General features: G+C 38.2%; 1 protein-coding gene across 4 annotated transcripts in view; it reads left to right on the forward strand.

Moving 5' to 3' along the window:
- Positions 1–18,861, forward strand: part of WDR7 (WD repeat domain 7) — a 354,103-nt gene that overhangs the window by 244,161 nt on the left and 91,081 nt on the right. For all 4 annotated transcript variants that reach the window (XM_073213119.1, XM_073213120.1, XM_073213121.1 and 1 more), the window contains one exon: positions 14,992–15,178. In XM_073213119.1, the coding sequence (XP_073069220.1) occupies positions 14,992–15,178 (187 nt within the window). The remainder of the gene's footprint in view (positions 1–14,991; positions 15,179–18,861) is intronic.

Raw genomic sequence — 18,861 nt, forward strand, 5'->3', positions numbered from 1 at the left:
GTGAACATCTATCCCCCAAAGAGCTCTGTTCCAGCTTCTCGTGGAGCTTCGTTGATGGCTTTCTTGTAAACCCACCAGCACACCTTTGATCCCAGAATTCTGAACGCAGGCGTAGCTGCTCCAGCAAGGCTGCTGTTTACTGGCGAGTCCCCATTAACATCGCCACCACTCCCGGGTTAGATAATGGACTCAAAGGTTAAGAGCAGAGGATCTCCGCAGCTCCAATCAGCAGGGCTTTTCCAGGGCTAATTACCTCTTTACTGCGCTGACTCTAATGTGACATGTTTATTGCCTTAACTAACAACTCATTAGCTTAGTTGATGTTTTTGTCAATATTAATTCGTTCATTTAAGCCAAGTCAAAGCTTAAACAAAGATGTCCAGACTGAGAAACGGGCAGCAGAGTGACTTTTGTTTGCTCATCTTTTTTTTTCCCCCTTACTCACCTTCAATAAAATAAATGTGTGGGAAGGAAACATTTAGAGCGCCTGCACGGAGGATGTTGATATTCATGCATTTGCTTGCATGTGAAACAATTCTGAATTTACTTCTCCTGTGATTATTCTCGTGTCCATATCACAGCTAACTTCATATTTAGTGTCTATTAAGGGGGCACTATTTCTAGTCTTTGACTGTATGTCTATAAAGGGCTAAAATTCAGGAGTTTCTTCTTCCAGTTGAATGTTTTACTGTGGTTACTAGAAAAGAGAGCAAGTAATTTTTTTCTTGTAATGATTGCTAACTTACTTAATTAGCCATGTGAATTATTTAAAAAGAGGAAGCAGTTGTGGAGTTATTTTGAAACATGTCAGTTTTCTGCCGTATTTTTGGTTAACAATAACAGTGTTTCTTGGAGACTGTCATTGTTTTGATTTCATGTATTTCTAAATAATAACTAAATTCTAAAGCCCTAGAGTAGTGCAAATGAGTAAGGTAAATGAGCCTCTGATTGAACAGTAAGCCTGCTGTGCTGGAGGTCTATCAGCATCTTCAGAACCCTGGGATTCATTTGGCAAGCCCCTCTCTCAGGATGCGTAAGAGCTTGCAGACGACCAGGAACGGTTCCTGATCACACGTGAGTGAAGCCATAGTGTTAGTTGAATTTGATCTCTGAGAAAGCCAGTGTCTGCTCTGAAGGCCAGAGACCCATTCCAACTGTTCCTGGAGGTGGTCAGACCCAGAGAATACTGAAAGGGGCTGTGTGTGGAACATGATGAAAAATACGTGTCACATAAACCAGATACTCACAGCTGTTTCATCCATCGTTCTGTGTCTATAGAAGGCTGCGTGGACACCGAATTAGTAGTAGTAGTTATGAGAAACCACTGTCACAGGAAATAAAAATAATCTCTATAATTGTGCACATTCTGTGCTAAATACTCTCACTGCTTTTTGCCTTCCCTGTTTTCTCAAGCTGCCATTCTTTCCTGAATGTGCTTCAGTTAGGCTTTCCTGCCTCTGACTCTGCCGAAACCTTTTCAGTAAGATCACCAATGACTTGCACATTGCCCATCCTCAGCCCTGTCTCTATGTCTCGGTAGCATGTAATTGCAGCTGGATTAAAACTTGAAACTTTCCTTGGTTTCAATGACATTGTCTTCTCCTATTTCTCCCACTTTTTGTTAGCCCCTCTCTTCAACCTGAGAAGGTTCTTCTGTACCTACCCTGATTCTCTAGGCATCACATCTAGCTCATGGCTTCGGTGCCGTGTTTATGTGGATGATTTTCAAATTTTTAATTCTAGCCCTGGTTTCTACACTGGTCTCCAAACTCAGACACATCTAATGACTTATCTGAAATCTGCCTTCAGAGCTTTCAAATGTATCTCAAATTTGAAATGTCCAAAACTAAAATTTATGCTACTCCAGCTTCAAAAACAAAACAAAAAAACTCCATCTCTCCTATTGTTACTCACTTGAGTATCACCACCTCTCACCCAGTTGCTCATGCCCAAATTCTTGGCATCAGTTTTATTTCTTCTCTTTCTGTCATGTGTCTATATCCAAACCCTAAATGAATCTTGTCTGCTCTATGTTTGCAAAAGATTTTTTTTTTAATCCAGAGTTCACACAGTTCTCACTGCTCCCTCACCTCTGTTTTAGTCCAAACCATCATCACCTCTTACCTGAACTATTGTGAGCCTCCCAATTGGCCTGCTATTGGCCCTCTCCCCCCTGCCATCTATACTGTCCAGAGCACCCAGTTGTTTTTGTTTTTTAGTTGATAGCAGATCATATCATTGTCCTCCATGTAACCCCCAGGAGTTTCTTATAACACTTAAACTAAAACCCCACATTGAAAAGGCCCTTCCTGACCCATCCCACGGCTGCCTTCTGGATTCCATGTCCCGCTCTCCCCTTTGTTGCCAGCCATCCAGCCACTCTGGCCTCAGCCAACGCTGGCTCCTGCCTCGGGCCTCCTGTGCGGCTGCCTCAGCCTAGAATGCTGCTCACACAGATGCACATGCCTCTCATTTCACTCGGGTCTTTGTTCAGCTGTCACCTCCTGCAGATTCCTCCCCTCTCTCTCACTCTCTAGGACCATATTCGCTTCTTTTGTTGTCTTGGGACTCAGTGCTACTTGGCACATCTATTTGTTTATTTGGTTTTTATGTCTCAAATAGAATGTAAGCTTCGTGAGAACAGACTTTGTTGGCCTGCACCTTAAAACAGGGCCTTGTGCATAGCAGACACTAGTAAATACTGAGTGAATCGAAGGATCACTCGGCTGTAAATGCTGGAGCAAAACTTAAACCCTGGCTTTCTCTTGCCTCCCTTCTACCCAGCATTCATGCCTTTCAACAATCCTGTACTTTTTGGGAAGGAACAGGATATAAGAGTATTTGGACCATTCAGCTAGAAACTCCACAGGTTAATGGATTTTTCTTTTCTTTTCTTTTTACTTCTTTGACATCATAAACATCTGCTTCTATTATTCTCTTATTTATTATTGACCCCCAGATTGTCAATCAACACTTTTACCTTCCGTAGGCAGAAAAAGGCTATATACCATAAGTAATACACTTTTGTTTATAGGAAGGTAAGATTCTCTTATTTAGTCTGCCATCCAAAATACATCAAGCACCAAAAGCAGAAGGAGATCGGATTTCACTGTATGACACAACTTAGTTGAAAAAATATGTACTTTGTAACAAAGAACATTTGGATTTTATACCTTTCTGATTATAGGACAAGAAGCAGCCAATTAATTTGAATTAAAACTGTTTTGATAAAGCTGATGTTAGCTTAATGCATTTTGAAATACCTTTGTTAAATGAACTTCCTAATTTAATGAAGTTATTTTATGCTTTTTATTAAAAGAAATGATGACTTCGTTTTTATGCAATATACGATGTAAAAAACAGTTTTTAGTAACTGCATTAATACAAACCATGTAGTTATGGAAGTATTTGTTAATTATCTATGAATAATGCACACTACATTGGAATTATTTTTCTCAAATCAAGTACCTGTATAAAACATAGGAATAGAATTCTAGATGGCACTCTGCCATCCTTGTTCTTTGATGGACATTAGCAAGTGGGGAAAGGCTTCATTCACTTGGTTACACTTTGAAATAAGTGGCCAGTCATTATTAATTCATTTTGCACTCATTGTAATGGCATAAATCATCATAAACTCATTTGGTTTAAAGTGCATATAGTATTATCTCCCACAGGAATTTCCTTGTAATTGAGCTATTAATTAATGTATATTTTTTTAATATGACCTTTTTTTCCCTTCTTTACTATTCAGAACCAAGGATAGTTAGTGGCCATTTCTTCATTCATGATTTTCTTTTATGTAAGGGGAACAAGTCTGTCTTCACCAGGCCTGCTGACCGGCGTAGGAGGGACCAAAGCCCAAGAAAATGGTTATATATGTCATCTGCCAACATGACAGTGTAATAATTGTGAATGATCTCTAAGGGCCCTTTGAAAATTCTCTGAAATGCTATGGGTTTGTAATAAGTCTTGTAAGAAAATCTCATTCTCCCTTGATAAACATGGTTTCATTCTGGCTTCTGTTTTAATTTCCAATTTTTAAAAACTTCTCCTGTGGCCACTGGTTTTCTGTAAGCATTGGCTGCCCTAAAATCCAAATTTCCTTGCTTCCAGCAAGAAGGCTCCATAACCGAATCCCCTTTCCGCTTCTGTACTGTCCTTCCACCTTCCCTTCCTCAGCCTCTTCAGTTATCCAGTGCCTGCCTCTGTCTCCACCCTTGTGGTGCGGCGGCTAAAGGGCTGTAACAGCTGGTGCCAGAAGCTGCCTGTGGGGTGACCACAGGATTCAAGAGAAGCCTGGGAAGGAAAACTTAGCCAGAAAAAAGGAAATACAAATTACAAATGGAGAGCTGGAAAAAATATCATCAACCTTACAAGTTTTTAAATGATCCTTTCTTATTTAGTGCCATGTTAGCACAAGTAGAAAGTAGGTAAAAAAAAAAAATTGCATGATTCATGTTCCTGTCATAGTCACGTCATATTAATAAGATCTGTGTTGTATAAAAAAAAAAAGGTTTGAGTCAGTGTTGAGTATTCTGTTTGTGTTTGTAACTGGCATTTGACTCTGCGTGTGTGCATGCGTGTATGTGTACCTATTTCAAGTGAATGAAAGGAGTCTATCCTTCGGTGTAGTGTGGAGAATTCAAGGTACTGCTATCAGCTTTAGTCCCTATCCTTGTATTTGAAATGCAAGAAGGGAAAATAATGAAATAGCAATACGAAAGTGTTATTTATTATCTAATGTGCCGAAAATGATACTCTAGCTCTTCATAGCTAATAAAGTGTTTTCATAAATAAGCATTCAATGAAGTAAATCTGTGCTGATAAGGTTAAATAAATAAATAAATGCTCCAGAAAACAAATTCGTGATACCTAATAGCATGAGAGACAGAGACAGAAAGAGAAAGAGGGTGTGTGTGTGTGTGTGTGTGTGTGTGTGTGTGTGTGTGTGTATGTATGTTATAGCTTGTATGTTAATCTTTTAAAAGAGCTGTTCGGCGTAACTAGCCAGATACTACAAAATTTTGTTAATTGGCATTTTTCATTGGTCGTTTCATGATGGGACAATATTCATCTTGTCAAAGCAACAAGCTAGTTGTAGTATGTAGTATAATACTGTCAGCTTTATAACCACAGCTTATGTAGGCTTTATTTCTTTACCTCTGTCTCAATGCTTTTCTCATTTTTAGTGTTTTGCTGTTACAGCAAAGTGTAAATATTTTCTCACTGTGTTCTTTTGTAGCACTTTTTTTAAAAGACAGTAAGATTAAAGTTGGAAACTTTTTTAAAAAAGGCTTGAGCTAAAATAGCACTAAAATATGAGCTATTGTTATTACTCTTGACTGCATGACAACAGAATTAGTTTCTCAACAGCCAGAGGGTCTAAGTTAATTGTGATTTATCCAGGGCTGGATTTTAGTACTTTCTGCTTTTTGAAGGGTTTTGTTTAGTTTTGATTTGTTTTCCATTGTTCTGAGCCTGTCTGCATCTTGACTGAACCTTTGGCTAGACATGGGGTCGGGGGTGCCACACGCTGAATTCCTGCTATAAAGCTGGCACAGCATCTGTACTAGTTACTTATAAGTAAGGAAGACTAATAATTTGATAACTGGATCTTGAATATGGTCCCAGATTGACTTGACTAATGCTGAATTCTATCCTGTTAATGTCCTCCTGAGTTGAACTAATACCCTCTTGGCACTCTCAGTTGAGAATCAGTGACCAGTAATGGGACATATGAGTTGTGATACATATAGTGGGAGAAGGTCCCCTTGTAATTCCCCAGGACAGATTTATTACAAATGTCTGATGTTTCCAAACACTCCAATATCATGGGCCAGTAAAATTTCCAAAAATGCAACTTGAGGGTATGTAACAGTGTCTTAAATTTTTTATTTTGCTGAGTTCAAACATTAAAAAATACCACTATGTTTATCACTTTATAAAATCTTTTATTCACCAAAATAGCAGTAAGAACATAACCTTAGAATAAACACTCCATTAAACTAAGTTTAGCTTTTTGAATAAGACTTATTGTGTTGTTTATATCTTTACCATTTACCATGGAGCTATGGAAACTTTGCCAAGGACCAGCACAGATTTGTAGCAGACTCTTAGAAATTTCTTGTTTGTGCATAATTTTGTTGATGTGCTGGGCACATACAGTAAAATTAATTTTCAGTATTTGGCAAAGCAACAATTATGTATTAAATAATTACTTAATAGAAAGCGCTGTGCTAAGCCTTATGCCAAAAATAAAAGCATTTTTTTAAAATTTAATATGGACCTGGAAACTTACTCATTTAGCAGATTTGAAAAGGTAATAAAATAAAAATAAATAAAATTAGCTTTAGATAACAGAATAAATGCCAAAAGATGCGATAACATAGGTTGTTAAATGTGGGAATAGTAAACGCTGTATTAAAAAGAATTTCATTCTAGAGTAAGTAGAGAAGATGTTGAAGAAATTGCTAGCCACCTATCCCATAGCACTCTCCCATCCCATGTGAATACATCAGTATTATTGAAGATGGCAGTGTGGCCAGCTAACAAACTACATTTCCCATCCTTCCTTGAAATGAGGTTAATTATTGTGTGATATAATTCTGGGCAATGAAATGTAATCAGACTTTAAAAGGTTGCTTGACTTAACTGGTGCATTTTGCCCTTCAGCCTTCTACCTCTTTCTGCCTGAAGGCAATGTGCACTAGGTATACAATTAACCATTTTGTGGGCCTGATGCAACTAAATTAGAGCCAAGACAATCACAGGGACCTTTGTGTGGCTATATTCAGCTGTGAACCAATGATGGCAACCTTCCCATTGTGTAAGAAAAGATAAACATATAATTTATTTAATCTTTTGTTCGGGGAAAACATTGGTTAACTGCAGCAGAAATTATTCCTTAATTCAGGAGGAGGAGGAGATTAATCATAAGGATATAGTTCTGAATCCATAGTGGGTTGATTGTCATGAATAGTTATGGTTGTAAAGATTCACATTGTGTTCAGAGATGTGTATTGGCCACATTACACATGGCCTGTGTAATGATTCCTTATCCAGGCTTGCAGCTAATTTGCCTTCTGTAGTTCTCAGTTATCTCATCCAAAACATAGAAATATATCATATTTTTCTCCAACCCTTTCAATTCTAAAATTCTATGATCCTAATTAATCCATTTGGGTGGAATGAGTAGAACAGAATTGAAAAGGCAATAGCTCTTGCCCCTTTGTAATCACAAGGCAACCTGAGTATTGATCTTTCTAAAATGAAAATGTAATCAAACCTCTCCTTTGCTTGGAACCTTCCAATGGCTTCTCATTGTTACCAGAATAAAGTCTTAGCATGGAATATAAGGGAATGCTAGTACCCTGTCTTGCCTCATGCTCACTGTTATATATCATCCTCCTTGCCCTCTTTACCTCCTAGCCTGTTGACTCAACCCCTTCCTCTACCCCCAACAGAATTTCTAGCCACGTTGAACTATGTGTAATCCCTTCATCTAGTCATCTCCTCTTTCATTTTCCTGTCTTTAGGCATGCTGTTCTCTCTGCCTGGAATGTTTCCTTTCCATAATCCTCTCCTTTGAGTGGCTAACTCCCATTTACTCTTTAGGTTTGGTATAGAGGTCATCTTTCCCTGGAAGCTTCTCATACTCCTAAGGTGGGGCTAAGTGCCCCTGTTAAGCTCTGTCTTGATGCCTTGTGCTTATAAATATTTTAACACTATTCATAATACATAAAAATTATCTGTTAGCTCACTTATCTCCTAAACTAGAATTAATTTTCTTGAGGAAAAGAACTCAGTCTTATTCCTTTTGTTTCCCTAGCACTTAGAGTAACATAGCAATACTCTCTGAATAACTATTACATGAATCCTTGGATGGATAGATTGGGACCAAATTGTGAAAGCCTTGAATGAATGTCAAGGCAGTTTGCTGAAGTTTTTATTGCTGCCTCTGTAGAGCCTTTTAAGAAGTAATCATCCAAAAGCAACAGAATATACATTCTTCTCAAGTGCACATGGAACATTTTCAAGAATAAATCATATACTAGGCCACAAAAAGAACCTCAGTAAATTCAAAAAGATTGAAATTGTACCAACCAGCTTCTCAGATCACAAAGGTATGAAAAGAGAAATAAATTATACAAAGAAAATGAAAAAGCCCACAAACACACGGAGGCTTAATAACATGCTCCTAAATAATCAATGGATCAATGACCCAATAAAAACAGAAATCACACAATACATGGAAACAAATGACAACAATGATTCAACAACACAAAATCTGTGGGATGCAGCAAAGGCCGTGCTAAGAGGGAAATATATTGCAATACAGGCCTACCTCAGGAAAGAAGAACAATCCCAAATGAACAATGTAAACTCACAATTAATGAAACTAGAAAAGGAAGAACAAATGAGACCCAAAGTCAATACAAGGAGGTACATAATAAAGATTAAAGCAAAAATAAATAAAATTGAGAAGAATAAAACAATAGAAAGAATTAATGAAAGCAGGAGCTGGTTCTTCGAGAAAATAAACAAAATAGATAAACTCCTAGCCAGACTTATCAAGAAAAAAAGACAGTCTACATAAACAGAATCAGAAATGAGAAAGGAAAAATCACTACAGAAAACACAGAAATACAAAGAATTATGAGAGAATACAATGAAAAATTATATGGTAACAAACTGGATAACCTAGAAGAAATGGAGAACTTTCTAGAAAAATACAACCTTCCAAGGCTGACCCAGAAAGAAATAGAAAATCTGAATAGACCAACTACCAGCAAAGAAATTGAATTGGTAAGCAAAAAACTACCTAAGAACAAAACCCCTGGACCAGATGGTTTTACTGCTGAATTTATCAAACACTTAGTGAAGACCTAATACCCATCCTCCTTAAAGTTTTCCAAAAAGTAGAAGAGGAGGGAATACTCCCAAACTCATTCTACAAGGCCAACATCACTTTAATACCAAAACCAGGCAGACACCACAAAAAAATTACAGACCAATATCCCTGATGAACATAGATGCAAAAATACTCAACAAAACATTGCAAACCAAATTCAAAAATACATCAAAAAGATCATCCATCATGATCAAGTGGGATTCATCCCAAGGATGCAAGGATGATACAACATTCGAAAATCCATCAACATCATCCACCACATCAACAAAAAGGACAAAAACCACACATGATAATTTCCATAGATGCTGAAAAAGCATTTGAAAAAATTCAACATCCATTCATGATAAAACTCTCAACAAAATGGGTATAGAGGGAAAGTACCTCAACATAGTAAAGGCCATATATGACAAACCCACAGCCAACATCATACTTAACAGCGAGAAGCTGAAAGCTATTCCTTTAAGATCGGGAACAAGACAGGGATGCCCACTCTCCCCACTTTTATTCAACATAGTTCTGGAGATCCTAGCTACGGCAATCAGACAACACAAAGAAATAAAAGGCATCCAGATAGGCAAGGAAGAAGTGAAACTGTCCCTGTTTGCAGATGACATGATATTGTACATAAAAAACCGTAAAGAATCCACTCCAAAACTACTAGATCTAATATCTGAATTCAGCAAAGTTGCAGGATACAAAATTAATATACAGAAACCTGGTGCTTTCCTATACACTAAAGATGAACTATCAGAAAGAGAAATCAGGAAAACAATTCCATTCACAATTGCATCAAAAAGAATAAAATACCTAGGAATAAACCAAACCTCAAGACACTCTTAAGAGAAATTAAAGAGGACACTAATAAATGGAGATTCATCCCATGCTCTTGGCTAGGAAGAATTAATATTGTCAAAATGGCCATCCTGCCTAAAGCAATCTAGAGATTCAATGTAATCCCTATCAAAATACCTACAGCATTCTTCAATGAATTAGAGCAAATAGTTCTAAAATTCATATGGAATAACAAAAGACCCTGAGTAGCCAAAGCAACCCTGAAAAGGAAGAATAAAACAAGGGGAATTATGCTCCCTGACTTCAAGCTCTACTACAAAGCCACAGTAATCAAGACAATTTGGTACTGGCACAAGAACAGACCCATAGTCCAGTGGAACACAATAGAGAGTCCAGATATAAACTCAAGCATATATGGTCAATTAATATATGATAAAGGAGCCATGGATATACAATGGGGAAATGACAGCCTCTTCAACAGCTGGTGTTGGCAAAACTGGACAGCTACATGTAAGAGAATGAAACTGCATTATTGTCTAACCCCATGCACAAAAGTAAACTCAAAATGGATCAAAGACCTGAATGTAAGTCATGAAACCATAAAACTCTTAGTAAAAAACAGGCAAAAATCTCTTGGACATAAACATGAGCAACTTCTTCATGAACATGTCTCTCTCCCTGGGCAAGGGAAACAAAAGCAAAAATGAACAAGTGGGACTATATCAAGCTGAAAAGCTTCTGTATAGCAAAGGACACCATCAACAGAACAAAAAGGCAACCTGCAGTATGGGAGAATATATTCATAAATGACAGATCCAATAAAGGGTTGACATCCAAAATATATAAAGAGCTCATGCACCTCAACAAACAAAAAGCAAACACTCCAATTAAAAAATGGGCAGAGAAGCTGAACAGACACTTCTCCAAAGAAGAAATTCAGATGGCCAACAGGCACATGAAAAGATGCTCCATATCACTAATCATTAGAGAAATGCAAATTAAAACCACAATGAGATACCACCTTATACCAATTAGGATGGCCAACATCCAAAAGACAACAACAAATGTTGGCAAGGATGTGGAGAAATGGGAACCCCCTACACTGCTGGTGGGAATGTAAACTAGTTCAACAATTGTGGAAAGCAGTATGGATGTTCATCAAAAAACTCAAAATAGAAATACCATTTGTCCCAGGAATTCCACTCCTAGGAATTTACCCTAAGAATGCAGCAGCCCAGTTTGAAAAAGACAGATTCACCCCTATGTTTATCGCAGCACTATTTACAATAGCCAAGAAATGGAAGCAACCTAAGTGTCCATCAGTAGATGAATGGATAAAGAAGATGTGGTACATATACACAATGGAATATTATTCAGCCATAAGAAGAAAACATCCTACTGTTTGCAACAACATGGATGGAGCTAGAGGGTATTATGCTCAGTGAAATAAACCAGGCAGAGAAAGACAAGTATCAAATGATTTCACTTATCTGTGGTGTGTAACAACAAAGCAAAAACTGAAGGAACAAAACAGCAGCAGACTCGCAGAACCCAAGAATGGACTAACAGTTACCAAAGGGAAAGGGACTGGGGAGGGTGGGTGGGAAGGGAGGAATAAGGGGAAAAATGGGGCATTACTATTAGCACACATTATGGGGGGGGGCACATGGGAAAGGCAGTATATACAGAGAAGACAAGTAGTGATTCTACAGCATCTTACTACGCTGATGGACAGTGATTGTAATGGGGTATTGCAGGGGACTTGATAATGGGGAGAGTCTACTAACCATAATGTTGTTTGAGTAATTGTACATTAATGATATCAAAATTAAAAAATTTAAAAAAAGTAATCATGATGAGAGAAGAGAGCATCATTTTCCATCTTGCTTACTCAGTGAGGCATTATGGTAAGTTAGTGCATTTGCATAAAACAGGTAAATATGTATTTTATACAAAATTGGATTCCATATTATATAGATTAAAATACAACCTTTATTGGGTACCAAAGACTTAAGAAAAATTCTGAGAGAAAAACTTACAGCTCATAAAACTCTGTCATGAGACTTTATCTATCAACAGGGAAGGTACTATCATTATCTTAATTTTAGCTTTTTCATCACTTTAGTCCATTTTGTGGAGCACCTATATTACATAGAATCATCAGTTAGATAAACCCTAAATTAGAGAATACATTATAAGTTGAGAAAGGAATATATCCCTTTTTATTATCATATGACCATATTTTAAAAGGCCTGTTCCGTAGTATCAGCAGAAAGAATATGATGAGGATGTTTGAAGGCTTAGGGAACCTAGATTATTCCTTTAGAACATCAGTGTCATTATTGCTGGTAGATTAAAGTCATAAGCATCTAACAAGGCTAGAAATCAAAAGGTTTAACTTGAAAATTCTCTTCACTTTCTGTTATTTACATGTTTTGTTTAGAGTAAGTTGTCACAGACAGATATGGAATTTTTACATTTATATGTCTTTATAATTCCAAAACAGATCACTGGGGGAAAAAATATATACTTTTACTGGTAGGTACAAAATTTCTGTACTAGCTGTAATCCATTTTTCTCTCTGCTTCTCTTGATGCTCGCACATGGCCTGCAGAATTATAAAAACTGCCCTGCCAGAACTTCCAGTAGGAATCTTTGCTTTGTGTTACCCAGAGGCTGTCATGTGAGCCAAAGAAGGAGAGTGGCTGTAGGAGGATTTTACTTAGGAGATCACTGAGAGAAACAGAAAGTTATTTAAGGGAAGGGATGATGGCGCTATAGGGAACCTGCATTTCTGGCCGCGCTCGGCGTCCTCACTGTGAGGGTAGGTCACACTTTGCAGGGAAGCAGCAGGTGTGCTGTGGGGCCACTGCAGGGCCAGGGGTCTTTTGAAGAAACCTAACTAATTTTCCCCTTTCTCTCATTTCACTGGAGCGCAAGTGATCATATCCCCATCTACTGCCCTTGAGGGATATAGGAAATATCAAGAAATCAGCCACTTCTGGTTTATTTTTGCTCTCAGGATAAAATTGGCAGAGTGTGAGGACACTGCTTCTGGAGTTCCAACCACAGGGGCAATGAGGGACCCGCAAGGTCCCTATAGTGCCAGAATGCTCCTATCTGTAATGAATACAGAAATGGTAGAGTGTGGTTCCAGAAAATGATGATTGAAATGCTTTAAAACATTGTACTTAGGAAAGTTTACTTCCCTTTTGCAATATTACTGAGTAAGAATATACCTCCAGGGAGCCTGTGCCTTAGATTGGAAGCCATTGTGCTGGTGTTTCAGGGTGTCTGTTGAGGTCAGCAGTGGGAGGTTTCTTTGCAGCTCTTAAAACTTCCTAGAAGTAAAGAATAACAGGAAAAGTGGGACATTTCTTGACATCTTGAAATACCATTCTGACCAACCGGGGCAGGGAGCTGCAGTGGAAATGCATACGCAGTAAAAGCAGGTATTTCCCATGCTACGTCCACAATGTGTGCAAAACGCTGTGCTTGCTGTTTTGGGAGCTGCGAAGTGAGGTGAAACACAGCTCCTACCCTCAAGGAGCTAACAAACTGGCTGAGGAAAAGGGAAGTGCCCAGAAATGGTTGTATTTGAAGGTGATCCTGTGGTACGGGACACACAGGTGCTAGCAAAAAATAGAGAATGGTATGGATCACTTTTTTTTAAGGAATTTATATTTTTATGATATACAAAACTTGAAGCATTACATAATCCATTTACATGGCTAAGAGTAAAGTTTTCAAATACATGTATGAATAAAGCATGAATTTCATGATGTTTTCTAAAGGAGGCTTCCCATGTATATGTACTTTCTAAGTTTACTGCACAGGTTGTTAACCCAAAGTCCGTGGCCTCCTTGAGGTTTTTCTGCAGTGTCAGGTGGATGCGTATCTATATGTCATTTCCTGCAGAAAGACTGATGGCTTTCAATAGATTCTTTAAAGGCTTGTGACTGACAAGAAACCCAGAACCGCTAGCTGACAGAGCACAGAACACATGCCTGGGCTCTTACCTCAGCTTTCCAGGACCCTTCCCCTCCAGTATAGTCCATTCTCACGTAACAGCTGGCTAAGATGTAAAAACAAGTACATGCTTTCGTTGAGTGCTTTAACTTTAAATTGATATACCATGCTCTGACTTTTGAAAACAGGCGAGTTCAACATGTTATTCATAAGGAGCCCTGCCTGCCCTTCATTGCTCACCCGCTGGTGTTGGGCACTTGGCAGTACCCTTCACATTCGTTAATTCATTTAACACTCAGGCTCTTCGTGAGAGAGAGTTGTTCCTCCCATTTTCCAGACAAGGAAACCTAGGCTCACTGTATCTTCCTAAGCCTTCCCCCTATAAGTTATGAAACTGTGGTTAATTCTTTATCTTAAATCTGAAGCCTGTGTTCCTCTTAACCAGGATGCTATATTCTTCTATGATTCATAAACTGTTTTGTTTCTTCCCCTCAAGAAACAAACAGATAAAAACCTCTTCTAAATGCAATTTGTTCTTCCCAATCCCTGGTGTTTTCTTTTTTAAATGACAACATGCCTTTTGAAGTAGATGAGCTCTTCCAGCTTAATGACCATTAGGCTGTATATACAAACTGTTAGCAATATCTTCAACATAAAGGGATACATGTTAATTAAACCTACATCATCTCATCAGATTTAGAAGTAGTATTGAGCTATTTTTTCATTTGTTTAACAAACTTGTGTGAAGAATTTAGCACATATTTGACATCATTGTACTCTGTCAGTACACAGGAACCTGGAGGGGCACAGGTGCTTGGGAGGGAGACGTTTCAAACTGTCCAGTCTACTTTTCCATCCCTCATTCCTGCTGATAAGCATTATCTGTGAAGAGAAGTGTTACCAGTGGGAACTGTCTGACATATGAACTCTGTTAAATGCAGAAGAAAGATGTATTTACATTATTACATTATTGAAACCATCTCCATTTTGCAGAATGCTGAGTAGGGAGAAACATTGTTGGGAAACTTAGGATCACTGATATATTTTGAAATCACATATACTTACATATATATATAATTATTAAGTAATCGAGAATATGGTAGAAGATATTGTAGCCTAACTTATCTCCTTAAAGTATGTGCTAAGCAAACTATAAACTTGAGATCTTTTATAGTCTTACTGTTGAAACCCCTTCTCAGTAAAAAAAGAAAAAGAAAAAAGAAATACAAAGTGGTTTATGTTTTGAAAATATATTTCAAAGAAAACATCACAAAAGTAAAATATTTCTTGCTCTGCCTTTTATTTTGTCATTTTAGGTAAGGCACTGACGTTTCTTCTGCTACAGCCGCCAAGCCCCAAACTCCCTCCACACAGCACTATCCGAAGAACTGCCATTGATCTCATTGGACGCGGTTTCACAGTTTGGGAGCCCTACATGGATGTGTCTGCCGTCCTGATGGGGCTTCTAGAACTTTGTGCCGATGCCGAGAAACAACTTGCCAAGTATGTGCTCAGTGCCAGTTAATTTTTGTTTGTTTGTTCGTGTTTTGTTGGGTTTTGTTTTTTGTTTTGGGTAGAGGTATCAATTACCCTTTATAATTGTGTGTTGTTGAGAGAAAAAAAATAGGTAAGTACCACAATAAATGAAATTTTGGATGTGAACAAGAAAAGGTAAGTATTTTTCTATAAATTAAATACAGCTGGGATTTAGCAGTGAGCCAATGAATGATCTGTGACATAATTTAATATAAATTATGTTTATTGTGCCTTGAAATATTATTAGCTAATAATAGTACAGATATATCTCTTATAAGGAAAATGATATATATACTTGCTCAAAATGTCTTACTCATAGAATACATGACCACACAGTTTGGGGGAATTACTCTTTTGCACTCATAATAATTTTTAAATCAATTTATTGAGGTTTCATTTGCGCACTGTCCAGGACCTGTTATAAGGAGGTTGCAGAGATCCAGAGAACCATGATGAGAGCAGAGGGGTAGGAAGATGAACTCAGGGAGTTGCTAAAATGAAATAAGTGGGACACACTTGGTAACCCAACAGCTAAGAGTGATGGGAGGGGTGATGGAGCTCAGTGTTGGCTTGAGAACTCAGCTTCCTGATTCCCAGAGAAGTCTTTTTTTTTTTTTTTGGTGGTGGCGTAATACACTTAACATGAAATGTACCCATCTTAAGTATACAATCAAGTGCACAAATCACAATGTTATGCAGCCATCACCACTATCTAGTTCCCAGGAATGGTCACCCCAAATGGAAACGCCATGCCCACTAAGCAGTCGCTCTCCTGCCAGCCTTTGTCAACCACTCATCTGTCTCTGCGAATTTGCCTATTCTGGACATTTCCTGTAAAGGGAATTATACAGTATGTGGCCTTTGTGTCTGGCTGCTTTCACTTTGCATAACATTTCCAAGCATAATGTTTCCAAGTATTGAAATAAATACTTCATTTCAATAAAATATTGAAATAAAGAAATCAATATTTCTTCTTATAGTTGAATAACACTCCATTCTATGGAGTATATATCACATTTTATATATATTACATTTTATTTATTGATGGACATTTGAGCTATTTGTACCTTTTGGCTGTTGAACAGAGCTGCTTTGAACATTTATGTAGAAGTATTTGTTTGAACACCTACTTCCATTTCTCTTGGGTAGATTCTTATATGTGGAGTTTCTGGGTCATATGGCGATTCTATGTTTAACTTACTGAGAAACCACCACACTGTTTTCCATAGCAGCTGTGCCATTTCATATTCCCACCAGCACTACACGAGAGTTGATTTTCTCTGCATCCTCCTCAACACTTGTTATCTTCTGATTTGGGTGTTTTTAGTAGCCATCCTAGTGGGAGGAATTCTTGAACTGTCCCATGATGCCTCTTTTAATGTAAGTGTTATCACCAATGTTATTGATTGTAGAAGGGTCTTCATTTCAAACCAAGGCAGCTGCCCTCCCCAACCCCCTCTTCTCATACCACCACGCTTCCTGAACTTGACCTCTGTGTGTACCCAGCTGTATGCTAGTCAGCCAATTACTTTACCTCTTACCTCAGTTCCATCTCTAAGTTGGAACTGATTAAACACCTACAAGTTTGATGTAAATGAGATTATATTTGCAAAGTGCTTAGAAGAGTACTTAGCACATATTAAGAGACTGAATGGATGTGACCTGCACGGCGGTAGCTCGGATGGTGATGCCATTGCCACTGCCCTAGTGTTCAACAGATCAAAAGCTGCTCATTTCTAGAATGAACAGTTTGACATAGTGGTAGCCAGGATAGTTTCTGGGTACAGAATGCTTAAAGGTTCTTGATTGACTTTAAGGATTAAGAGGGAATGTGAGCCCATGAGTTTGCAGCAGTTAGTAAAAGGCAGCTGGGCTTTCTGCAAAAGCCCGGAACAGCGTTTCAGCCTTTTGTCCTTCCCTTGGCTGCAGCTGCCATGTACCCCCTCTAAGGAGTCAACGGTGCTGGGCAAGCTTCCATTACCAGTGTTCTTCTAGCTCTGTTGAGAAGCCTTGAACATTTTTTGATTGTCCAGAATTTTGCTTTGACTCAATTTTATAGCCTGTTTTCACATCTGATCTAAACACAGTTTCAGCAGTTTGTGGTCTTGTTTTGTTGCCTGGGAGGAGAAGTGATGAGTTTTTATTTTAGGTGTAGTATTTAATATTTTGTTTTTAAATAAGTTTACATGAAGCTTATATCAGCAGACATAAAGATGCATTATGTTTTATCTGCATGTAGTATGTCCACAGACACACAAATACTTGAGTTTTTCAGTAGGTAATTCAAATCTTGGTATTACATCCTTTTCTGTCATGAAGATTAGTATAACTCTCTATATGCAGCTCTGAATAAATGAATACATCAGCATGTAGCCTTGAGGAATCCAATGTAATTTTCATCATGATAAATTGCATAATAAGCAAGGAAATGTTTGCTTATTAATCTATAACAAGATTTAGATTGAAAATGGCCTGTTACATCCATGACGCACTCGGTACAGGCTGTAGAAAGACTGAGAGGGGGTGAAACGGAGCAGCGACATGTGCAAGGGTGACATGTACACATCACCCTCATAGTGCCTCCTGGGCCACCCCTTTTGAGCCTGATTTACTGTGTGCATGGTAACCGTGTTGAGCCGCCTTGCTGCTGACGATGATGTTAAGCTTGCTTTATGGAGAAGCTTTTATGTTAGACTTGTGCTTTTTAAAATTCTGTTCATTTTTATTGAAAAAGAAAAGGCATAAGCTATGCCTCTCCATTTATTCCCATTCTAAAGTAGCAAGGGAGGGGTTTTAGGGAGGAACAGCTAGCTCAGGTCACTACCTTATCCTGGAGAACACGATAGCAGTTTCTTTTTCTCTCTGCCATAAAGCCACATCTTCTATCAGAGATGGCTCCTGAGTGACCTCCCAAAACACTATATGTGGCTCAACATAAATTATTATTAATTTCCCAGAATTTTTATTTTAGATATATGACTTAGGATTTTACATCTTTGAAATAAAAATAAAACCAGTTGTTTTCTAATGTTTTCAAATATTTTGCCCAAATTGAAACTATGGTTATTAACCAAGCAAGCATTTATTGAGTAGCTAATATGTGGAAGGGACAATGTTAGGGATTATACGCAGTTATAAAGTTTCAGCAAAGAGCTTGGCTCAAAGGTACTTGCAGTCCTGCTGGAAAGACAGGATCTGCCCGGAGACAACCATGACGGAGAGGGAGAGGCGTGGACCTCCAGAGCACAGCCAGCTGAATTACAGCCTCAGGAAGTATGCAAGCAAGTGGATTCTTCCATTTGCTAATTATGAGGAGAGGAGGAGAAGAACAAGGCCATGAGGGAGGACAGAGATGGGAAAGCACAGCCATGCCCCAAAGATGCTGAAGGGTGCCTTGAACCAGGGTGAGTGAAGGCCAGTACTCTTTTTAACCAATTTTATTCATTAAGTCTTTGCAGAACTTACACTGTGAATGCTCCCATCTAAAGCTCAAAGGTAATTCCTCGCCTGCTTATCTCTGAAAAATACAATTAGGGTCAGAGAGGGTTGGCTTCACATTTTACTTCATAAAATGATTGCAAAGATTATTATAAAAGATTGTGCAATGAAGCTGAGAGAGATGCTGTCTCTCATCCACAGTAACAGTGCTC

The sequence above is a fragment of the Manis javanica genome, chromosome 9 (genome assembly GCF_040802235.1).
Source record: "Manis javanica isolate MJ-LG chromosome 9, MJ_LKY, whole genome shotgun sequence".
Taxonomy (NCBI): Eukaryota; Metazoa; Chordata; class Mammalia; order Pholidota; family Manidae; genus Manis; species Manis javanica.